This window comes from Elephas maximus, chromosome 1 (assembly GCF_024166365.1).
Source record: "Elephas maximus indicus isolate mEleMax1 chromosome 1, mEleMax1 primary haplotype, whole genome shotgun sequence".
Lineage (NCBI taxonomy): Eukaryota > Metazoa > Chordata > Mammalia > Proboscidea > Elephantidae > Elephas > Elephas maximus.
In genome coordinates, this window is record NC_064819.1 from 96,997,915 (window position 1) to 97,016,098 (window position 18,184).

Below are 18,184 nucleotides of genomic sequence, written 5' to 3' on the forward strand. Positions count from 1 at the left end.
GGCAGCAACCTGCCCCAGTCACAGAGTCTCAGCAGAGCCACACCCAGAATGGTAACACCCGCTCCCAGCTGTGGGAGGCTTCAATGGCCAGGGGATCCATGGCCCTCCCCCATCACTGTCCCCCACAGCAGGCTGCCTGACAGTGTATGGACTGGGAGAACCCCCTGGATGTCATGCAGGTGCCTCTGGTACACCCGCCAGAGCCATCCCTCTGCCAAATGCCAGCTACCTGCTCCTCCCCATCGCCGACTCCTGCCCTTCGGGGCTCAGATCACACCCACAGCCCCTCCCAAGCCCCACTGAATGCTGTCACAAGAGAGGACGAGCATCAGTGAGCCCCCACTGCGTGCCCGCCACGACCTGCTCACCTCCACATTGCTCTCCTCCTCTCTCTCAGATGCCACACCCTGAAACACACCACACACGCGGTTCTGCCCTTTTTACCGATGAGCAAGCTGCAGAGAGGCTTGCTGTCCCCTCTATCTGGAACATTCTTCCTCCAGGTATGCACTGGGCAACCCGCTTCACTCCACTCAGGTTTCTGCACAGATGTCCCTTCTCCAAAAAGGCCACCCCTAACCATCCTGTCTAAACTGGCATCCCTCTCCTCATTGCTCTCTGGCCACCTCCCTGCTTTGTGCTGCCTCAGTACACTGCCCCCCACCCCCATCATATGTGATGTGTCTGTTCACGGCCTGCATTCCCCCTAAACATGGAAGAACATGGAAGCTCTGCCAGGGCAAGGCCTTTGTCTCTTCAGTTTCCTGCTCTATGAGGGTCACTTTCAGCTGTGGTTCTCCACCTAGAGTGTATACTGGTATTACCTGGGGAGCCCAGTTCCCAGCCCAGACCAATTAAATCTGAATTTCTGGAGTGGGGCACAGGTACCTGGATTTTTTAAACTCCTCAAGTGATTCCATGGAGAACCTCTCTGTGGCACAATGCCAGGTACAGGGCAGCTGTTCAGTACACATTTATTGAATGAATGAATTGATTTTATAAATAGGCAAACCTAAGTCCATGTGTGCAAGAGGGAGCCAGAAGCCAGCAGTCTCCAACTTGAGGCCCCCTAGGCTCAGCCCCCACCTCACCCCTCTACAATGCTGCACTCCTCACCCAGGGGCTCTGTCAGCCCCTACCTGGGCTGCAGGAGGCCCCCAGGCATCCCCCAAAGGCCTCTACTCCCTCCTTTTTATTCTGCCATAATGAGCCCATTTGCCGATCCAGGCACGCACACCTGAAGTCCTGCCTGCTTCCATTCCCAAACCTCCCGTAACCAGCGTCCCCATCTTCAGAGATGTTCTGCAAACCCAGGTACACCTCAGAGGAAGTGGGGGCATGAGAGCTGCGTTTGGGAGGGGGTGCCCCAAGAGAAGCCAGGTCTGGCTGGAGCATATGGACAAACCCAGACAGTCACCCTCAGCAAGGTCCACTTCTAACACCTCCTCTTCTCCTTCCCCACCCCCTCAGAGGCCTGGTAGCTCACAAGTTCTCAAACATCCATCAAAACCTGTTTTGGTAAAAACAGCATTCCCAGAGCCCTTAGTAAAGGCTTTGCATACAACATCACTACTGCCAGGTGAAGACAATCATGCCAGTTTTACACATGAGTAAACTGAGGCTTGGAGAAGTCATGTGGTAAGTAAATGTTGGGTCAAGTCTTGAACCCAAGGCTGTCGAATGTCCAAGAGACAGAAGAGCAGAGTGGTGAGGAGGGTGGTTCCGGGCCAGACAGCCTGGGTTTGTATGCCAGCTTCACCACTTACTGGCTGTGTGACCTTGGACAAGTTGCTTAGCTTCTCTGTACCTCAGTCTCCCATCTGTAAAATGGGGATAAAAATTGTACGCCTGCCCCAGGAGGGTGCTGTGAGGGTTAAGCTCTTAATACAATGTCTGGCACAGGATAAGTGCTATGTAAATAGTGATTATCCCACTTCAGCCACCTGTTAGGGGAGGTTCCTCATTCACACACACCCCCGAACATTCATTGAGCAAGCCCTGTTGGGACCAATTTCTAATAACAGTCTAAAATGGTACGTGGGATACCATTCAACAGAGAGCAAAGCTTTTAAGTGAAGGAATTTCATAAGCCCGTGAGGAGCGGGAGAAGGTGTTTTGGGTGAGGAAACACATCCAAGTGACCCTGGGATCTCCAAAGCAGTGAACACTGGTGGACACTGGCTTGACCCAGCCGTAAGGTGGGCCCAGCCACACGCAACCCCAGAGCCAGGAGCTTGTGGAAGGATCGGGAGACAGATCCCGGACCATGGCTGCTCTGCTGTTGCCGCAGAGTATTTGGTGGTGTCAGAGGTTCCAGACATCTCACTTCCATTCCCCATTCCTCCATGAGTCCATTCAGCCAAGATTCCCTGGGGGCCGACCCCCACTGGCCAGGCATCCGTTGGGAGTCCTATAAATCAGTAAACCAGTTGCCCTTGAATCAACTACAACTCATGGTCAGAGTAAAACTGTGCTCCATGGGGTTGTCAATGGCTGATTTTCTGAATTAGATTGCCAGGACTTTCTTCTGAGGTAACTCTGGACGGACCCAAATCTTCAACATTTCAGCTAGCAGCCAGGCGCATTAACTATTTGCACCACTCAAGGATTCAACAGCGAAGGGTTTGGTTTGTAGTGGAGCAGTTCTACTCTGTCCTATAGGGTCGCTATGAGTCGGAATCGACTCAAGGGCAGTGGGTTTTCATTTTATAGGTAGAGCTGATAGCCTAGAGCAGGGGTCAGCCAGTGTCTGTCTTGTCTACTCAATTCTGTGTTTGTAACTACTGTGGCTATGTTCCAATAAAAAGCTTTACTTATGGACACTAAAATTTGAATTTCATATAATTTTCACATCATGAAATGTTATTTTTCTTTCCTTTTTTTCAACCAGTTAAAAACATAGACCATTCTAAGCTAGTGGGCCATACAAAAAAAAGGTGGTGGGCCAGATTTGGCTCATGGGTCTAGAGGCGGAAGCAAAGAGCAAACAAGCAAACAAATACATACATGGATACAAATTATAATGCTTGCCACGAAGGAAAAGAACAGGGCAATGAGAGAATATTCAGAGGCAGGGGAGCTTCTCTGAATAAAGGCCATTTAAGTTTACAGCTGAATGAGAAGGATCTATCTTCATGAAGAGTGGAGAAAGACTATTTCAGACAGAGGCAACAGCAGGTGCAAAGGTCCTGTGGTGGAAAAATAGCCTGGTGTCTCCAAGGAACATAAAGAAAACATTATGGTTGGTGTGGAGTGTGCCCAGGAGAGACAAAGGGATGTGACCAGGGACACGGAGCAGCCCAGGACCTCTCAGACAGTCAAGGAGTTTGAATTTTAATCTAAGAGCAGTAGGAAGCCAAAAAAAAAGTTGAAGCAGGGGTGTGAGCTGATCTGATTTAGCTTTCAGAAAGATCCCTCCTGAATGAAGGTTTGGCTGTGGAAAAGTAGGGAGAGGAGAGAGGAGGCTTCCGTAATGGTCCAGGCAGCTGGGGTAAGAGGGGGCTGAGGAGTGGTCATGTCCAGATGTGCGCTGAAAGTCGAGCCAGCAGGATTTGTCAACAGGTAGAATGTAGGGTGGAAGAGGGAGAGGGTGGCCAAAGATGCTGCCCAGTTTTGGGCATGGGCAGTTCTACTCTGTCCTATAGGGTCACTATGAGTCGGAATCGACTCGATGGCACTGCGTTTCTGGGGTATTGGAAAGATGGAGCTGTCGTCCAGGGAGACAGGGAAGATGTGGATTAGTGGGGGAACTCTGAAGTTCCTCCTGGCTGTGCCGTGAAAACACTTTGAAGACTCAAAAGCCGCATCCCCCAACAAAAGATCCTATGTTATCTAAGCCACAAAGTTTCCCTAGGAGCCCTAGGCACAAGAGGCTGTCGAAGAAAGCGCCAGGCAGGTAGCGTTTCTTTAGAAGAAGGTTTACGCACCTATAGATCCACGTGGGAAAAAAGAACTCACAGGGCCAGGCTGGGGGTGGCGCTTGCCTGCTGTCTGCTGGCTGGTGTCCCTGTCCTCTCTCCTGCCTGCCCCTTCCTGCCTTCCCTCCACACTACTCCACACCCCCCTCCCAAGCCCCACTGTTGTGACAGTGAGAAAACTCCCGTTATCTGAAAGTAAATTGGCTACACAGTCTCAACACTCTGAGCATGGAGCTCATGGCAGGGAGACACAAGAGGCCCAGCAGATGGTGGGGGCCTCTCTGGGATCAACCACAAAGGTCACCGTCTGTCACTGCCCACCCACTCCAGCCTCTTCTGCATCAGTGGAGTCTCTCCTGCTGACTTATGGCCCAGTGACAAGCTGTGCAATGACATTTCCTGTGGGCTGACTGTGTGCCAGGCACCGTGCTAGGCCTTTCCCGGGCATTAACTCTTAATTCCCATACCTAGCTTATAAGGTTGGCACCATTATCATTCCCATTTTATAAATGAGGAAACTGAGGCAAAAGGCAGTTAAGCAATTTTCCCAGGTGGTCAGACTCCAGGCTATCTGGGCTCCAAGGCCCAAATTCTTAACCACCATTCCGTATTGCCTCCCCTTTTCTGAGACTCAGTTTTCTCCACTGCAAAATGAATAAGGGGCTGAATGAAATGATTTCTGGGTCCCTCTGAGTCCTTACCTGTCCAGGATTTGGAAACTGCTTCCTTCCAGGGTCTTTCCTTCCAGGGTTCTCCCCCTACTCCCAACAACGGCTGCTCTCAAGCAACAAGGAAGAGATCTTGTTGACTCATTCACACTATGGGGTACGTGACTGAGATGAAAAGTGGGGGAGAGATAACTGGTGGAGAAGGGATTCAAGTCCAGGCCTAAATGGCTCCAGAACTAGGGCATTGTACAGGCCATGCTCCCTGGGTTTGGGATCCCCTCCAGATGGTTTTCTATGCAATCATCAATACTCCCCATCCTGGGAGAACAGAGGCAAAATGAGGATGGAAAGCGGATGGGAGCAGGAAAGTCAGGAATACAGGCCATCAGACCCATAGTCATAGTCTTGCCAGAGTTGGGGTTTCTGGTCACCAAAGAAGGCCTGGGTTCGTGTCCCACTTCCAACTCAGTTTACGTGGGCAGGCAGTCTGGAAGGAGTTAGGCCTGGGAGCTGGGGATCTGACTTGGTTTCCACATTTGTAGAACAAGGCATTGGCCCCTTCCAGCTCTGACAGCTGTGAGTTCTGCCCACACCCTAGCCCTGACTGCATCCCATTAGCAATCTTCAGGCAGGAAATCACCCTGTGTACCCCTAAACCCAGAGCTCCTCTCTAGCTATGCACCAGAAATCCACCTCTTTGGAGGAAGGAAAACTGTAATCACAGCCTCGGGTGCCCAGTTCCCTGCAGTCCCCATTAATCACCTCATACGAGTGGGGAAAGGGGATAGGGCCACCAAGGTGCCCTTTGAAATGGATACCTGCCAGCTCAGGCCACTCAAGCCAGAGTGGCGGGACTCCCTCCTGCCCCCCCATGCCCCTCTCTCACCCTCTCCTTCCTGAGGCTCCGCTCCTGACCTCCCTCCCCAAAGTTCAATCTTTTTGCCTCTGTAAATGGCTTTTAAGTTTCTCACCCAGCCTCTCATTTCTTTCAGTTTAATTATTGAGGAGCCCTCTTGTCGCCAGCCTGGATGGAACATTAACGCTGTTAAAAGGGACCCAGGGAACAGAGACCACAGCCGTCTGTCTCCCTCTGACACTCTCCTCATCTCTCCCCACCTCCCACCCTCCCTTCCCTTCCCTTTCTTCACACAGCCCCCTCCTTCCCTCTTCTCCATGGATCCTCTCACTTATGTCTTCCCCTGGCCTGCCTCACTGCTCTGCTGCTCTCTGTGCAGCCTGGAGGACTCCCAACCCCCTGCCCAGCCCACTCCAGCTCTCTGGTCTGGGGAGGCCCAGACAACACTGAGACTGTGGCCACGTTCATATCTGACCAGATGGGCAGAGGATGAAGACCACCTGTGAGCCCCTGGGCTGTTAAGGCGCTTGGGCCCAGCCCTGCCACCCCCAAACTTCCTGATCCTGGGGGAATTATAGCACAGAAGTCATAGCCCTCTCCCCTATCTGGGGCACTAAACACCTCACCCCACAATATCTGTGTTTCCAAGAACACGCATTAAGGCCTAACGCTGACAGTGACTTTTCTCTGAACTCTACCCTGTGCCAAGTGATGGGCCCCTCTCAGCCCGTGATCCTCTTCGCCTCCCTATGCAGTGGGCATTACCCCCCTCTGGGAGATGGGGGCCCAAGGGCTGGGCTGGGCTGTCTTATCATCCTTCTAAAACACTGAGAGTCACAAAAGGTGTTTAATAAACAGCTCAGATAAGGAGAATGCAGCATCCCCTCAGTGGTCTGGCCTTCTCAGAGGGTGGAGGGGCTGTGCCTCACCCTGACAGAATGACAAGGAGTCCCAGGCTTATCCCTGATACTGGCCAGCCCTGGCTGCTGGCCTCCCAGGCCTGGACCAGGAAGGCAGAAATGATGACTCAGCTGTCGCAAGTTATCACTAGGCCCTGGCCAGGGGGTGGCCAAACCCTGGGTCTCCACTCCTCACTGCAGATGGAGCCGGATGAGAGGACTAGACCAGGCAACCCTTTCCCAAACTGCTTCCCCAGTGAACCCTGAAAGACGGTCAGGAGCAAACACAGGCCCCCCAGGGATTGTTCAAATTGTCCATTGTAAGGGCACAATTTCCTTCAAGTCTCCCGCTTCATCCTAAAACCACATACAAATGTTGCATCCTTCATAATGCATCCATTTGTTTTAAAATTAAAGTAGTGTTTTCACCCAGCTCATTAGGTAAAACCAATGCTCCAGGAAGAAGCCCTCTATGTGAGAGCCACATGGCACCACCCTCACAGTCTGGGAAGCCCAAGACCAGCCCAGACATTGCAACAGGACCACAGGCCTCCTTTCTGCACCCCCACACCGGCCCAGCTTCCTCTCCTTCCACCACTATCTCCGCAATCCCCAAAACTCAAACCTCCCTTACCATTCCTCCCGCAGGCCCCAGAGACACCCCAGATACAGATGCATCTTGGGAGTTAGGCTAATGGGTTCCAGAAAGGGTCCAGATGAGAAGAACCCAGCCTTGGCTCTTCCCACTCTGCAGAAGGCCAAAGAGCCTCTCTCAGCCCACTCCATAACTCAGGAGGCTTTGAGGAGAAAGAAGAATCAGCTCCAGAGGCCAAGAACTGACACCAGGGCAGGCAAGGGGGGAGCTCAGGGACCTTCTCGGTGTGTCCCTTCTTCTCCTCTCTCCATCTCTCTCTCTCTATCTCACATACACACACACACACACACACACACAAACACACACACGCGCACACACTCAACGCAGAGCAAATAAGGCAGGCTCCAGGAGAGGAGCGGGCACATAATTATTGGTAAAATGCTTGTAATGTTTTTCTCTCTACCCGGTAGCTTTCAGTTGTTTTAGCAGCTTAGCGAAGCACTTGGCTCCAATTGAATTGCAAATCAGCAGCTCTTGCCCCAGGAAGAGAGGAAGGGAGGCGGCGAGGAGGGGGCAGGGAAGGAATCCAGAAGGGAAGGGAGAAAGGTGTGCAGGAAGGAGGGCAGGAGGGAGGAAATTCAGAGAGGGAGGCTTGGGCACTGGCACCAGAAACCTGACTGCCTGCTCCCTCAGGGCCTGTTTTCCTGTCCTCATCTCCATTCCCTGCAGGTCTGGGAGCCCTACACTCTGCCCTTACACTCCGCCCAAAAAATCAGGACACAGTTTCTAACCACGATCTTAGGGTGGGGGGGGGGGCCACATGGTGTTTCCTCAACCCCCCGAAAGAAAAACATATCTTCCTTGGGAATTGCAATTGTTTGAAAACAATGTCAAAACAAAAGTCTTTTTCGTGCCTACAATCTCCAACATTCACGTGCCTGTTTTTATCTATCTGTCTACCTTTTCATTTGTCTGTCTGCCTATCTCCTCCCTTCTGTTGCTCTCCAGCACCTCCTTGTCCCTCCACCAGGATCACAATTCCCAGGAGAGGGGTAGAGTTGATCCTCGAGCTCTGGGCGACTGGTGCTATTTCAGCACCATGGTCAGCAGTACTGAGCTGGGTCCCTCCCCAATGCCTTCACTCCACTGTGCTCAAGCTATAACCACAAGGTTACCCCAAGTTCTCAAACATTGCTCCAAGGGGAAATTCCCCACCTGGAGTCTGGAAGAGATGTGGAGAAAGGAGCTGGCTAGGCCCGTTGGTGGGAAAACACCCGAGGCCAACGGGCAGGGCACTAACCTTGAAGAGGCGAAGGATATTGGCCACCATGATGGAGATCGAGCTCCCTGAAGCACCAATGACCCCCACCACACGCTCAGGCTTGGTGATGATGGGTGGGCCGCCACTGCCACAGCGGACCTCTGTGCCATCCTTCTCGATGAGCGCCTGCACAAAGGTCAGTGACTGCTCCAGGGCATGGGTATCCCTGGAGCAGGTGTCCAGGATGCGGGCGCCCAGCGTGATGTTGGGCAGCAGGTCCGGGTCATTGTTGATGCGGTCCAGAGCAAAGAGCATGGCCTCCAGCCGGTGGATGCCCTTTTCCTTCTTGAGCTCTCCACAGGCCTTGCCCTCGGAGCCCCGGCCGTGCACAGGGAACAGGCCACCCAGTGTGATGTCCCCATCTATGCGGATGGAGTTCATGTGGGGGTGGCCTTTGGGCTTCCCCAGGGAGGAAGGCACCCAGGGGCCGTAAAGGCTGAGAAGCAGGCAAAGGGGCAGCCGGGCCCACCACCAGCTGCAGCCTCTCTTCCCAGGCATCTCGGAAAGCCCTAGAGACCCATGAACGGCAGGTCCCACTCCTAGCCCTGGCAGGCCCCTGGCTGCACAGCCTGGGTGCACCTGGGCAGTGTGGCCCCCACGAGTCTCTCCAGAGCAGCTTTAGCAGCAGGGTGGCTGAGGGCGGCCGACTGGGTGAACCATGCTGGTGTGCTCCCCCACCTCCTCGTCGTCCTGGGGCAATGCTCAGTTGCCTACAGGATCCATGGCCACAGGCAGCAGGGAGTGGCTGGGGCAGCAGCAAAGCTTTGGTCGTTGTCCCCACGCCCTGCAGGCCAGCTCTCAGTGGATGACTGTGGAAAGACGTGTGCACCTAGCTTTCCATATCTTGGCGTCAAGGAGTAAGCAGCTTCAATCTTCTCCTGCTACCAACCTTAGAAGGGAGAGAGAGAGACAGAGTATCAAACAGAAGCCCAAAGAAGACATTAGCTATTCTGATCTCTCTCCAGGAGCCTAAGAGAGGGAGATGCTAGAGGTTATCTCCAAAGACTGTACAAATCTCCTGAACTTGGTTTCCTCCTGGCTGCTGCTCAACTCTGGTTTAAATGGAAGCACTTAAGGCAGAAATAAGGTCATGTCTGAAGACTTCTTAGGCCTGTACCCACTGCCATGGAAGCCCAGGCATCAAACTGGCTTGGGAGGAGGCGGGAACTTCCTCAGCACTCACCCACACAAAGGAGCAGCAAGAAATTGGTCCCACTGAGCCCATTGCTGAGCAACAGGGGTTACAAAGCCATTTTAGAGATGAGGAAACTGAGGCCTGGAGCAGGCAAGCATCTGTCCAAGTACCACAGACAGCAAGCAGCAGAATGTCAACTAGAACGCACGTTTCCCAGGTCCCAGCCCTGAAACTAAAGATGCTTTGACTCTCTGGAACTATGAGATGAGGATGGCAAAAAGGTTCCCTCAAGAGGAAATCAGTCTGTGAGGCTGTGGTTCCCAATATCAGGTGGGCTGGGGGCTACTCACTCTAAATACCAAGGGAGGGCCAGAGAAAAGGCGGTGCTGTTGGGGGTGGGGGTTTTCTTCCTGAATCAGGTAGTACAAGGTGGACCCTCCCACTTCCACATTTCCACTGCAGCTGCCCAACTACCCCAGGTAAATCTGGAATCTCCTCAATAACGGGCAAGCCTCCTTGACTCTTGCTAGTCCTCCCTCCCTCTCCCTCTTTCTTTTATCTCTTTATTTCTAGCTTGCTCTTTCTCTCTCCCCCCACTTCCTCCCTCCAAGAGTGGGGCTCAGGGGTTACTGGCCTGAGCTACCCCACATTATCATAATCATCCTCATTATTATTGTAACTGTGATTAAATATTTGTCCGCAAGTAGAGGAGAGAACACCAGCTCTTCCTCATTCTCACTGCTAATTTGGGCTAATTTCCCCTGGGAGTTCCTTCCCTCACCCCAGCCTCCCTGCTAGAAGCCAGCAGCCTCCGTCCCCTCAATTTAGGAGGCCACAGGGAGAAGGGCTGGATGCTGAGTCAGGGCTTGGCTGGGGAGCCCATCCCAAAGTCCCCTTCCCCAGGGATTTGTCATATGAAGGCCTACAAGGCACTTGCCTCTTCTGTACCTCAGTTTCCCCAGCCAGTTGAAATAGAGGCTTGAGTTAGGATTGGTTAGACCTGGTGCCTCCATCAAGGCCAAGTAGTGATCGGTCTCAGAGCAACCCCCACCCTCTCCCCACCTGTAACTCCCCCAACAGAGGCTATTACTGTTCCTGTACCCCTGGCCCCTCCTTTTCCCCAAGGAAGAGGAGAAGGTTCAGTGTCCCAGAGTCTGGCCTCCACTCCTAGGCTTCTGTGGCATATACCTTATGGACTGACATCTCATCCATCCCAGCAAAGTGCTTCCTTCCCTGTTAGTGCCTCAGAGGCCAAGAATATGGCTACTAAGTCTCCTTAGCCCCATTCTGCAGGTGAACCAGTAGCTCAGAGACAGCATATAACTCTCCCAAAGTCACACAGCAAATCAAGATGGGTCCAAGTAAGCTGGGCACCAGGCACACAGAGGCAGCTCTGAGGGGGCCCACAAGGGAAGCTTTCTGTAGGAGGAGGTCTTAACACCACCCTCACCCCTGAAGCTAAGGGCCCGTGCTTTGGGGAAGGCTTTAAGAGCTGTTAAAATACAAGGGAGGGGGGACCCTACATCTGCATGGAACTGTCATCACACCTTCATGCGAATGAGTTTATCAGATCTCTTTCCAAGATAGTAGTGCAAACAATTAAACTACTCAGCTGCTAACCAAAAGGTTGGAGGTTCAAGTCTACCAGGGAGAGCTCTGAAGAAAGCCCTGGCCACCTACTTCCAAAAACTCAGTCCCTGGAAACCTTATGGTGCACAGTTCTACTCTGACACACACGGGGTCACCATCAGTCCAAATCCATCCGGTGGCAACTGGCTTTTGTCTCTTCTCCCCCCACCCCTAGATGGTGTGGGGAGGGAGATGATACAGGGCAATAGGTCCTGATGCCAGGATCAGGCAAGACAGAAAAGAGATAGTGGAGAGGCCACAGACAAGTATCAGCCCTGTCATCGCCCTGCTGAAGGTAAGGCACGCCCCCTCCCTAGTCCTCAGTTTCAGAATCTGTAAAATGGACAGGTTGGAGTAAAATCCAGTCTGGGGCCCGCAGGGGCAGCTAGAAATGCCTGAAGTCATTTTTGTTTCTCACAAGATGGGGTGGGGGAGCCACCTACTAGCCTGTGTCCAGGAAGGCGTCAGGGATGTTAAACATCCTGCAAATTGAAACACCATCTGTCCAAATGCCAAGAGCACCTGCCCCGTGGAGAAATGATAGCAAATGACAACACATTATCATATACTTGTTTTGAGTGCTTTCCGTACATTTTCTCATGTAATCCTCACTTCCCTATGAGGTAGGTGGTATTTTTATCCCTGTCTCAGAGATGAGGAAGCTGAGGCACAGAGCACCTGAATGACACATAGCACAGGGCATGTAACTTGTCCGGGCTGCCTCTGCCCCTCACGTCTCCACTCAGCTGGCCCACAGGGTCTCTCAGGCCCTGTCCAGTTCTACCATCCTGTAAGTTCATGAGTGGTTTCCATAAATTTCAAATGGAGGAGTTCTTGGCATCAAGACAGGCTGTGTGCAAGGATACAGCAGGGCAGATTCAAGCTGGGAAACCTATGCACAGCAGCTTCTAACAGTCTGGCCCCGCTCAGCTTCCAGATCCTTCAGGGGGCTCAGCACTGGCTTCTCCTTGGGGCCTGATATGCCTGGGCTGAGAATGTGAGTGCGCGCACACACACACACACACACACACACGCACACAGAAGGACAGAGGCCACATGGAGAAGAAGGCCTCATGGCGGAGAAACGTGAAGGATTAGAATGGACAGCCCCAAGGACTCAGCCCTGGCCAAGCTGGTCAGATCCCACCTGAGGCCCAGCTTCTGGCCACAGGGGTCCCACCCCACCACTCAGTCCTACCAGGCCTGTCTTTTCTGAGCTTCTCCAAAGAGCTGGGCAAACCGCGGCCTCTTTTAGCTTCCTCTCCTTCCTTTGATGGTGTAACAGGAACAAGGGAAAAGTAAAAATACCCCGTGAGTGAAAGGAGCCACTAGGAGCAGAGCTGGGGGTGGGAGGGAGGAGGGGGGCTGGTAAGGGAGGAAAGAGAGGAGGCTGAGGGGTCCTTCTCAAAGTTTCTTCCCTTGCCCTCGGACCACCCCCCCAACAAATTCCAAAATAGGCAGGAAAGCTCAAACCTAGGACAGGTGGGGGTAATGCCTCCCCAGGTGACATCGCCGGGAAGACTAAGGCTCCAGCCAGTACCCACCGGCCCCAGCTGGCTCTCTGCTCCCTTTTCTCTCCCCGCTTTCCCTTCTCCCTTCCCCTTCATTCTCTCCCATTCTGGCTCCCTCTGCCTCTATTTTCTCTCTGTGTCTTGCTCCTGCTCTCCTCTAGCCCTGTCTTTCCTTTCCCCTCTGGCCTCCCTCCGACCCCTGCAGAAGAAGCCTCGGGGAGGACACTGCTAGGCAGGGAGAGATGGAAATGGTGAAGGCATAGGGATCAGAAGTGGAGGGGAGAGGGCTCAGCCATTTCCACATAGCAATAGTTCACTGGCCAAAACAGTTTTCCAGAATGTTCTCTTCAGTGAGCAGAGATGCAAGGAGAACTGGGGGACAACTGGCAGATTACCTCCTCCCTGCCCAAGCCCAGCCACTCCCAGAAACCTGAGATGAGCATTTGCATTAGTGCCCTGTAGGGCGGGTCCCCCACCATCCCGTCGGAGGGCATCTCTGCTGATTCTGAGGGTCTACATGGAATCTGCCTCAGTGACACATTCCCGATCTTAACAATCAGGAATCCCATGCTTTGCTCATGTCCAACTTAAATCCTTCCCTTCACAAACAGGGCTGGAGCCAGACAGAACCACAAACCACAAAACAACCAGATCCAAAGAGAACTACCACCGTGACTTACTAAACCCCAAATTATTTTTACTGAGCTCTTTTTTACTTCCCCCCAAACTGAAGAAACAGAACAAAACCTAAATACCAAAATAGCTGGCAGAGTCAGATGGAAGGACCCTGCACTTCGCTCGTTCTCTGGGTCAGTTCCCACAAGATGGGAGGCTTGAGGACTCTCAGGCTCCCAGCTCCTCAGCACACCAGACTCCCTGGGTTCAGGAAGAGAGCCTGGTCCAGAGAGGGCAAGAGCCTACCTGAGATCACTCAGCAGTCTGGGGTACAGCTGTGGCTGGGGCCAGGCCCCCCAAGCCCCCACCCTCCCCACCTAGGGCTGCCCTAGCCCCCTGTGCTCTGCCTTCCTGAAGTCAGGCCTCCCACCCCAGTGGGCCAATCCTCTCAATTCACAGCCTTTTCCATATTCCTTTCTAGCACTGATTTCCTCTATATTCACCTTTGCCTCCCCTGGGCCCTGCCCATCCCAGGTGCTCAAAAATGCTGGGAGAATTATGAATGATGTTTTGAATCTCTGAGCTGTTTTGATGCCTCATCACCCACATATCACATCTCCACAGAAGGGAGGGAAGGGCTACAGCTCCACTTCCCCAAAGGGGAAGGTGAGAAAGAGTTTAGGGCCTCTCCCCATCCTTCCTAAACTAGGAAGCTTACCTGAGCCTGTGTGGGCCTGAAGAGCTGAACTGCAAGCTCACCTCTGAGGCCCCTCTCTCCGTGCCCTTGAAGACCCCACTGGCTGAGGAGACATGGTTTGCTGGAGAGACCCAGTCTCCTCCCAAGTGGACAAAGCCTAGACCCAGGGAGTAGGTAAACAGAAGCCTTGTTTCACCTCAACCCCAACCAGCCCTAAAGCCCATAATTTGATCTCCACTTCTGTGGCTCCCCCACCACCCATCTGTCAGTTTGTCATACTGTGGTGGCTTGCCTGTTGCTGTGATGCTATGCCACCGGTATTTCAAATACCAGCAGGGTCACCATGGTGGACAGGTTTCAACAGAGTTTCCAGACTAAGAAAGACTAGGAAGAAAGACCTGGCAATCTACTTCAAAAATTAGCCAATAAAAACCTTACGGATACAGAACAGAATTTTGAATTCTCATAGAATACGGTTTTGGATCCATGGAGGCTGGTTGAGCCCGTAAAACTACTGCCATGAGATAATTTTAAAAACCTGAAACCAAAAATATCCCCTGAAGTCTTCTCAAAACCAAACAATAGTTTAGTTTAACTAAGGAAGAATGTCTGCCTTGAGCAACTGAGTTCCTTTAAGATCTATCTATGGGATCAAAATGACAATAGCAACTCCAAAGATGAGATGGGAAACTTAGCGGGCAGTGAGTTTATGTTAATGGGGGAGGAACAACTCAGAAAAGGAAGGTGAGAATGGATGCACAACTCAAAGAATATAATCAATGTCACTGAAATGTACATGGAGCAATTGTTGAATTGGTGTATTTTCTGCTGTGCATGTGTGTATATTCCCAACAACAAACATTTTTTTTAATTATTTTTTTAAAAATTTTAAAAACCTTATGGATTGCAGGAGAACATTGTCTGACTTGCTTGCTTTGGACAAGTCTCGATGAGGAACCAACCACTGGAAGAGTGTCACGGATCGAATGGTGTCCCCCAAAAATGTGTGTATCAGTTTGGCTAGGTCATGATTCCCAGTATTGTGTGATTGCCCACCATTTTGTCATCTGATGTGATTTTCCTATGTTGTAAATCTTCTCTCTATGATGTTGTTGAGATGGGATTAGCCCAGTCACGTTATGAGGCAGGACTCAACCTACAAGACTGGATTGTGTCTTGAGCCAATCTCTTTCAAGATAATAAGAGAAACGAGCAGAGAGACATGGGGACCTCATACCACCAAGGAAGTATAGCCAGGAGGGCGCATCCTTTGGATCCCAGGTCCCCGCACTGAGAAGCTCCTAGCCCAGGGGAAGATTGATGACAAGGACTTTCCTCCAGAGCCGACAGAAAGAAAAAGCCTTCCCCTGGAACTGGCATCCTGAATGCAGACTTCTAGCCTCCTACACTGTGAGAGAATAAATTTCTCTTTGTTAAAGCCATCCACTTGTGGTATTTCTGTTGTAGTAGCACTAGATGACTAAGACAGGGGTTTGGTGAAGTAGAGGGCTAGCAAGGGCAAGGGAGACCCTTGGTGAGATGGATTGACACAACAGCCACAATGATGGACTCCAACATACCAGCGATCTTGAGGACGATGCAGGGCCAGGCAACACATAAGGTCACACAAGTCGGAGTCGACTTGATGGCAGCTACCTATATGGCTCCTGGTCCATGGAGAAAGGTGGATGACTAATGCGCCCTCTCAACTACCAGCAACACAACCATCTCCCCACTTGGACTACAACAACTTGTGGGGAGCAAGTCATACTCATCTCAGTAGGGCTGTCTCCTCAACCTAGCACAGCACCTTACATGCAATGTCTATCCATGTTTGTTGAATGACTATATGAGCATGTAAGTGAATGAATGATGTGATGTAAATGAATGACTACTGGACTCTTCCAGGTAATCTATGTATTAACAGAGCCCTTCTGCAGGCAATTCTTTAGCCCACAAGAATGATTCTATTGGTGGAGTCTGGAGCATAGTTTCAGGCAGGTAAAAGAGGGATCAGGGTATGAGGAGACACCTTGGAAGCCTCATCCCACCGCAGGCTAGATAAAGGGCAGTCCTGCTTTCTGGCAGTCACCCAGCACCGAGCAAGGAGGCGAGAACAGTGGCGGTCTGGTCCCCGACACCCCTTCGCCAGCCCGAATCTGGAACTCTCCCAAACTCAGAAACCCCAGAGCCCACTTTATAAGCCATCCCTCCTCATTCTGGCAAAACAACAAGGACCTGATTCAGAGGTGACTGGTTCTGTACTGGGCATGTTGTAGGCACTAGAGAAATGTGCGGAAGGAGAGAAAAAAGGAGGGAGGGAGGAAGTATTTCTACAGCTTAATGCCATTGGAAATTAATAAAGAGAAAACTTGAAATTGATTACCATCTTTCCCCACCCTGTCATTTCCACCAAGCCCCTCCCTTGAAGCTCACCCTTCAAGAAACAGCTCAGACTCTTCCTCCTCCAGGAAGCCTCCCTGCTTATCTCCTTCCTCCAGAGTTAACCCCACAAAGCCTCAAGACTCTTCTTGTGTTGCTATTTGACACTGATGGGGCTCAGAGCACAGTAAGGGCTACAAGGACAGCCCTGCCCTCATCTCTGTAACCACTGTCAGAACACAGGAAGTGGTCAATAAATGACCAGACAAAGCCTATCTCCACCCAGAGCCAACACAGCAGCCACCTCTACCAAAGCAAAGCCCCGAGCAGACAGTCTGCAGCAGCATTCCCATCCAGCAGAGCCAGGTGCCTGCTTAAGCCCAGGACTCAGGCCTTGAAAGAGGGGCCACAGCCACCCTTGCACTGAATTCTCGGAGCACTCCTGTTGTGTGGACAACCATAGAGTACAATCCCTTCTGCCACCACCAGTCATTCAGCAAATGTGAGCTGAGTGCCTGTGGCGCACCAGACCCTGTCCCAGGCACTGGGGGCACCGCTGGGAGTGAACCGGTCATAAGTGCCTGCCTATGGAGCCGGCATCCCAACGGGGAGGACAAGGAGAAGCAATAAAAACATCAGGGAGTCAGGCAGCTAGGAAAAAAAACAAAGGAAAGGGGATAGGGAGTGACCCAGAGGGGAGCTTTAGAAAAGATAGTCAGGGAAGGCTTCTGGGAGGAGGTGACATTTAAGCAGAGATTTAAAAAAGGTAATGGTGTGAATCATGTGGCTATCTGAGAGAAGAGCATCCCAGATAGAACAGCAAGTGCAAAGACTCTGAGGTAGGCATGTGCTTAGCATTCGCTGTTCACGGAACAGCCAAGAGGCCAGTGGGACTGGAGGGCAGTGGGAAGGAGAGGTGCAGAAGATAAGGTCAAAGAGGGTGCCAAGTGCAAGATCGTGCAGGACCTTATGGGCTGCCCGAGGTGTAGACGGTGGAATTTACTCTGGGAGACGTGAGGGGCTACTGGAGTGCTTTGAGCACAGCGACAGGCAGGCACTCATGACATGAGAAGCCTGAGGCTCAGAAGGGCACCCACCTGCTAAGGCCACAGCAGCTCACACCAGCTGGAGGGCAATGCAAGCACATCTCATCAGCCCTAGACACCTACCAGTTCGGCCCAGAAAACGCCCAGCCCCGACCTCCCTCGGCTCCCAGAGCCAGCAGGCCAGCTACCAAACTCATGCTTGCCCAGGTCTCCTCCAACCACCTGGCCCCACCTCCCTGGGCCTCTCCTGCCCACACCAACTCCCCTCCTTCATCTCAGTCCCATGCCCATGTACCACCTCCAGGCTGTTTTCCAGCACAGGATCCAAGTGGGCCAGTGTCTTTGTTTGCAGCTGTTGCTATTGTGGGCTTCACAGGGAATGCTGCTTCTTCCTCTCTCCTCCTTCCTCTCTCCTCCTCCTTCCTCTCTCCTCCTTCTTCCTGTTGCCCCCTCCTTAAATCAGAGCTCCCCTGACCCCAGCGTGCCCTAGAACACTGGGACCCACTGGTCCAGCCCTGTCAACATCCACCCTCTCTACCATCTTTTGCCGCTGTGAACATAACCACTGTGTATGGGTGACACTCCCATCCCCAGGCCACACTCAGGCCAGGCACAGAGACTGGGCGGTGACATCTGAGAAGCAACTTCCCGCCAGAAGCTTACAATTCCAGGTTGAGTCCCCAATCTTTATTTTTCTACTTAAACCTAAACATAGCCCTGTAGCAAGGACAATGTCTTTACTAGAAGTCACGGCCCCAACAAGAAAACAGGTCCGGGGCTGGTTATCTGTTCAAAAAACGACCAGAGGGGTGGCTGGGAGAGCTGAGCGTGGGGGTGGAGTGGGACCCAGGGCTTCCGTTCTTGAGACAAGGGTGCCCCAGCCACGGACACACAGCCAGCCGAGCTCCCCTGG

At 52.2% G+C, this 18,184-nt stretch overlaps 1 protein-coding gene across 1 annotated transcript in view; it reads right to left on the reverse strand.

Moving 5' to 3' along the window:
- GRM4 (glutamate metabotropic receptor 4) overlaps positions 1-18,184 on the reverse strand; it is a 132,206-nt gene that overhangs the window by 109,817 nt on the left and 4,205 nt on the right. Inside the window, exon 2 of the mRNA XM_049875154.1 lies at positions 8,236-9,145. Within this exon, the coding sequence (XP_049731111.1) occupies positions 8,236-8,754 (519 nt within the window). The 5' untranslated portion in view covers positions 8,755-9,145. The remainder of the gene's footprint in view (positions 1-8,235; positions 9,146-18,184) is intronic.